Below are 6,474 nucleotides of genomic sequence, written 5' to 3'. Positions count from 1 at the left end.
GGAAAATTCCAGCTGTTGTTGCCCTGGTGGCAGTAACAGCTGGAAAAGCCTGTTCGCCTTTGGCTTTTAGGCGAAAAGGTGGCGCTGAGATAAGCTGATGGAGGATGACCTCAGAGACCAGGAGGCCAAATAAATCAATGCAGTTAAGCTCAAACAGGAATGACATGTTGCCTATTCTTTGGATCATTCTGAATCTATGTAGTGAGCTGCAGACATTTATAGGTTAGTGTTTAGTTTTTCACACAAAATAAACATATTGTTCCCAACTATCAAACAAAAACTCTTCTAATTGAATTGTGTCGGCAGCTATGATAATAGTGACACACTGATACAAGGAAAGCCTAATAATATTGCTCCAGGCACACATTTAATACAGATTTATTACACATTTACATTAAATGAATCCAGTTATCTTTATGAATGTCCATCTGGGTGTTTTTCTTTTAGATTTCATATTGATACTGTAACTGTTTATTTTAAGGTGTCATTGCTGTTTCCTGGTATCCTCCCAATATGAAGGATGACAACGGGGACTCAACAGACGACATTGTGCCTTTGCTGTTTGAGGTGGCTCATAAATACCACATTAAGGTGTGTGTGTAGAGATTGCAGCAGTTGCTTGAATGAAACGTCATTATATTCCTAATGAAAGGATTTGTGATTGTGATCCCCGGTGTGTGTGTGTGTGTGTTATCTTTGTCATTATTTGTGTGTTATAGGTAGCTTTTCACATTGAGCCATACAAAGGAAGGGATGAAGTCAACATGTTCACTAATGTTAAATACATCATTGAGAAGTGAGTAGTGATTTCGTCCACAGAGTCATTCAGATGTCATCATTAATGTTATCTGCATATTTAGATTCATCTTTCTATTCCTTTGACATCTGGTTGTTTTTCCCATCCCATCCTCCACAGATACGGAGAGCACCCGGCTTTTTTCAAGTACTTGACAAACACTGGCAAACTTCTTCCGCTCTTCTATGTGTATGACTCATATCTGTTGAACTCGGAGCAGTGGGCCAAGCTGCTAAAGCACACGGAGACCAACAGCATCAGGGATACCCCGTATGACGCCATCTTCATCGCGCTGCTGGTGGAGGAGAAAGACAAGAGAGATATCCTGACAGCAGGGTTCGACGGCGTTTACACCTACTTTGCCACTAATGGTTTTTCCTACGGTTCCACGCAGCGTAACTGGGCCTCTATAAAAGCTTTCTGTGAAGATAACAACCTGATGTTCATTCCAAGTGTAGGCCCGGGATATATCGACACGAGCATTCGACCCTGGAATTTCCAAAACACTCGAAACCGCATCAATGGCAAATACTACGAAACCTCGCTGAGTGCAGCACTGGAAGCCAGGCCTGATTTTATCTCTATCACATCCTTTAACGAGTGGCACGAGGGGACTCAGATTGAAATGGCAATTCCAAAAACAAGCCAGACGGTGTATCTGGACTATCTGCCCAACAAACCATCAATCTACCTGGAAATAACTCGCAAATGGGCAGCGATATTTGGTGGTGAGAGACGAAAGTGGCAGGAATGAAAATGACTAAAAGCCATAGCAGATGTTTATTCATGGGGGTATAAACAAAATGAAAGCTAAATGGAGTTCTGCTTGCTGAACGCAGAGCAAAATGCAAATGAAGACCAACTTTATGAGAAAAGCCAAATGATTTGCAAAGCCGTAGGCAAGTGAACCACTTAATTATCCTAATTTTGGCTGCGCTGATGTATGTCGTTTTGTTGCACTTGAACGAATTATTGTGAATTTAACTGATGTCTTATTAACGCTTGTTTGCACACCCTTGTACATTTTTGCTATTCCTGGATTTTCACCAGCCGAAACAGCATAGGCATGTTTTGCAGTTCTGTGATCTGTGACTATATTAGACCCGAATAGAAATAAAGTGCACTCTGGAACGAGGCAGAGACACGAGTAAACAAAGCAGTCTGGTGGAATAAAGCTGTTGCCTCATTCTGCTTTCAACTCGGCTTCAGCCCAAAATACAGTACAAGAAAATAAAAAAAACCCCTGCAACATAGATTTTGACATTTCAAAGACATGTCAGTTTAAAATCTGAGATGAGTCATAATGATGCAAACAGCGGCGGGATGGAAGGATAGCAGTTCAGTTGTTGAAACAGATTTGTAGCTGAGGGAATGGAGGGCAAAATCAAGATTGGTTTTTATCTGTGCAGTAGATTGCCTTCTTATTTATGAGCTGTTGCCATGGTACAGTACAAGTCTAACAGATACTTCTCTTACTAGACGTGCTATCAGTGCATACAGCTGCGTGGCCACAGCTGTTTGGCTGCATCTGCACAAATCACGCATTATGTTAAAACTGCCCCCGCAGCAAAGCCATCTCTCCACTGAAAACATACAGTGGTCTTTTTATTCTTGCCTCTTAATTTTCAGCCCAGTCCTTCTTCCAGATCACTTGAACTTGTGAGAATTTTTGTTGGTGGTGTTTCGGCTTCCGCAGCCATACAGCATGTTTACCCACAGGTTTATAAGCAAGCATGGCTGTGAAAGCCATTCAGCTTCAGCTTGGATTCCTGGAGCAGTTCACAGCAAGTTTTAAGGACTGCTATAGATCACTGTCTAATTGTACAACCCAGCATCTTCTCAGTTGTACGTCCTTGGCTGGCTGCGGAACATTTGCATCCAGAATTTGCTGACTTTTATTGGAATTTATTTTTGCCTCGATCCAGGCAATTTTCCCGACGCTCCCAAATCAGAATATTACTGCAACAGCTTTCATGCTTAAAAGTTGGCAAGTTATGTGTGTGTGTGTTTGCTTTATTTTTCAATTAAATGCTTTTTACTTGTTTTTCTTAAACGGTACCTTTGGTGATTGTGGCCAAAAAAGCCAAATGAGCTTCACCTGCACACAGCACTTGTTTTCCAATTGGCTCTGGCTCATCCAGGTGTTGCTTTGCCTACTGAAGTCAAACTCAAAGATCTCGTCTTCATGTCCTCTTGCCTTGCTGTTGTGCAAGGCTGCCTTTAATCCGACGCTGTGTAAGAAAAGTTTTTTGGAGTTTGACCCATGCAAAATCGTGTTGATGCACTTCTGAAATTTAGTCGTTAATTTTGAAATGAACCCTGTGATGATGACTCCAACTGTTTTGAATTACAACATTAAACCACTAGAGCAACCCCGTAAATGATTAATTGACTGGCTAAAAGAAATCACAGGGCATGCTCAAGGTTTAATGGGGCAAACTGCATCTGTGAGCCTCTGTATAGATAATTGAACCTACTTTTTTTGTAAGTTGTTTTTGCATGTGATTTAAGAATGCGAAAAATATTAAATAAACTCGCTGAAAATTAACAGAATTGTGTTTTTGGGCCTCTGAAGGTGGCTGTGGTGCATTATCCTCGCTAACTGGCAATCAGACTTCAGCTTTTACATCACTGAAAGATTAATTTGTACAGACCAATTGAGGTGAATCCTTTTGATCCCGTGCTTCCTCTCAGCAGAGATGACTGACCTGTTTATTTAAATGAGAACCTTAAACAAACGATTAAAGTGTAATATGGTACTAAAGCGGAATCGCAGCATCCCACTCAAACTAGCGCTCCGCCACAGCCTGCAGCTGCATCCACGGTAAACAGAGCAAGGTAGCGCATGGGCAGCCAGCAGGGAATTATTCCACATCGCATCACATCCCTGAGCATACATGGCGCCCTCGCACACCGAGATATGAATTTAGTGTGCAAGCGAACGAGGTAGTCGCGATTTCCCCCTCTTTCTTTCTTTCTTCCCCCCTTTTTTTCACTTGCAGCCATCATTCTCTGCGTCGGTGTGCAGTAGCGGAGAAGATTCAGCGCACATTACTACAGTAGGTATCATCATTTTTTCGGGATCAAGACGATGGATGCGGGCTCTATTGCTGCAAACACGGCGTGCGGGCTCGATTTTTTATTCCAAACGCATCCACATCTTCCGTATGTTCCTATGTGTCTTTGAAAGTGAGGAGGAGGAAATGAGAAGAAAGCTTTATTTTGACTCACGCCTGTCGCGATGGTGAGTAAAATGCTTGGCTGAGTCTTTCTCCCCCCCCATTCTTGCATCCTATGTCTGATCTTCTACCTGATTTTAAAGGCAAATCATCTGTAGCTAATTGCAAACGCCAAAAAGAAAATGCGCAAAACAAATGTCACAAATATAGACCGCTTCTCGTTTTCCCCGGGGTGTTTGATTGTACACTGCATTTTTAAATGTTTAATGCACTAGACAGTTCACACACTGCAGGGGACATGGATGTTTTTCTCCCGTGAATGTGACTTGTATTTCAAACCTTGCCCTCATAGCTGCAAATATTATGCCCATCGCGCGCTATTATCTAGGTTCTGTTAGTCAGCACTGGAAAATATTCCAGTGTATCTTTATTATTCCCATCAACTTCAATGCAGTGTCACGCCAAAAGACAACCATTTTAAAGAGTGGCTCCACTACAGCGTCACGTTTTGAAATGACCTTCAGTGCTCGGTGGCTGGAAATTAATTCTCACCTGAGATGGAGTGTCCGTTTTCAGCCAGTGCGGAGCTCCTTCCAGAAATTATGATTTGCAATCTAAAGACAACAATTTTGGTGTACATGTGCAGCTTTAGCCTTTGCATACCCGTTACAAAACGCTGTTTGGGATTTGAGATTTCTGTGACTGATATTGCCACAGAAAATGTGTGACTGCGTTTTTTTCCTCCCCTTACTGCTCTCCAGCCACTTCAAACGTGGCCTCGCTGCAGACTACTCACCCATGCGGTGCTCTTTCTGTGTCCCAAATACATCACAATGCATTTAACAAAATCACAGCTATGCTTTTTTTTAAATGTGAATGAGCTGCAGGAGTCTCCCCTTAGTCTCATTTTGGTGGTTTAGAGATAGAAAGACATATCTAAATAAATAAATAAAACATTGTGCACCTTCTTTAAATAATCACATTGGAGACACTGGAACTTCAAAGGCCTGACCTGATCACTGCAATACAGGTCAACCTCCATCCTATGGGGTGTTTTATATAATTGACACCAGCACATCATGGCATGCATGGGATGCATCCTGTTAACCACAGAGCTTATCACTGCAGCTCACAGGAGGCATGGTTGAGTGCTGTAAGAGGATTGTCCCTACATGAAAATGTATTGATACCATAAGCCTTTAAAACGAATGGCACTCATTTGGCTCTTATCTCAATCCATCTCTGACTTGTGTGTCCGCTTGGTGCATATCTGTGTAACAAAGTCAAAGATTTGGATGAAGCATGGATGCATGTTACCCTTTCCTTTGATTTTTACTGATTCAGATATGCTTCAGGGATGCATGGAAGAAAAATCGTCTCTCAAGCTTTGATTCTGCACTTGGCATGTCAGGCTTGTGTGGCCTCTGTGCCAAATGCAGGTGTGCTGAGCCCCAGAGAGCTCTTCTATTCTTCTCAGCCTTAAGATGGCAGCATTCTCTTACAACACACAGTGGATACCCAAAATAACAACCTACATCCATGCTTAACTGGAAACTTTTAAAAGATATCTAGGACTATCTAGGACTACCTGACTATTTGTGTGAGAACTTTTGTTTTGCCTTATACACTTGTTTGTAGAGATTAAGCTAATCTCTGCATGCATGCTGGAAATACAAGCTTTCTCTGTGGCGCTATGAAGTAGCTCAGTGGGAACAGAACATAGGGAAACCCACAAAGTAATGGAGTTTGAAAGAACCACAATTGAATTAAGAACTGTACAATGCCTAGCTCAGTCATGGTGAGTGTGTGGATGCAGGTATTTGACAGTTAGCCAAGCGATGACAGATATGCTTCTTTTTTTTACAAAAAGCCATTGCTCTGGCACTTGTCATGTTAAAGATTATAGACTGACAAATACTATAGGCCTATTAAAAAGTTTTATATCAACTCTGCTAGTACTATCAGCTACTCTTTCTACAGTCTTGATACTTCTAGGAGCATTTTCAAGAGAACAGAACAGATCAAGACAGAGGAGGAATAACTAGAAAGCAAACAGTGACATGCTAGGTAGCTTAACTGGACAGTCATATCCCAAACCTCCATATGGTTCCACATGTGAAAAAAGCTATTTTCAAACCGGAAGTGCAACATGGCGAAAAGTCAAGGACATTCAGTGACTATGGGTGAAATTATCACTGCATGAAGTTAGTGGAGCCTGGGGTAAACATTTTTCAAATCCCAGGCAACTGACTGAAGTGACTACTAATAAGAATGCAGGATATCACTAATTAACATGTGATCTGGTGGTAAATATGGCAACCAGAATTTGAAACATCCGCAAGCCACCAGCTGCCAGCTTTAAAGCGACACGCAACAGGAGAATCAGTTCCAGTGTGTACACAGCTTAAGGATGACAAAGTTTCTATACTGGACACAGACAATAGTAAGATATCCAGAACAAAAGAGCATAACAGCCAAAACCCAAGTTACAACCAAAAG

The 6,474-nt window shown here is 41.8% G+C and overlaps 2 protein-coding genes across 5 annotated transcripts in view; both read left to right on the top strand.

The window, feature by feature from the left end:
* Window positions 1–3,332, top strand: part of manea (mannosidase, endo-alpha) — a 5,593-nt gene extending 2,261 nt beyond the window's left edge. For all 4 annotated transcript variants that reach the window (XM_005723754.1, XM_005723752.1, XM_013908411.1 and 1 more), the window contains exons 3-5: window positions 482–591; window positions 720–796; window positions 917–3,332. In XM_005723754.1, coding sequence (XP_005723811.1) covers window positions 482–591; window positions 720–796; window positions 917–1,550 — 821 coding nt within the window. In that variant the 3' untranslated portion in view covers window positions 1,551–3,332. The remainder of the gene's footprint in view (window positions 1–481; window positions 592–719; window positions 797–916) is intronic.
* A 217-nt stretch (window positions 3,333–3,549) lies between these two features.
* LOC102196676 (alpha-(1,3)-fucosyltransferase 9-like) overlaps window positions 3,550–6,474 on the top strand; it is a 6,152-nt gene continuing 3,227 nt past the window's right edge. The window contains exon 1 of the mRNA XM_005724085.2: window positions 3,550–3,620. Coding sequence (XP_005724142.1) covers window positions 3,550–3,620 — 71 coding nt within the window. The remainder of the gene's footprint in view (window positions 3,621–6,474) is intronic.

This window comes from Pundamilia nyererei, unplaced genomic scaffold (genome assembly GCF_000239375.1).
Source record: "Pundamilia nyererei isolate P.nyererei 1_Seehausen unplaced genomic scaffold, PunNye1.0 scaffold00010, whole genome shotgun sequence".
NCBI classification, from domain to species: Eukaryota; Metazoa; Chordata; class Actinopteri; order Cichliformes; family Cichlidae; genus Pundamilia; species Pundamilia nyererei.
This window is presented reverse-complemented; position numbering and strand designations above follow the sequence as displayed.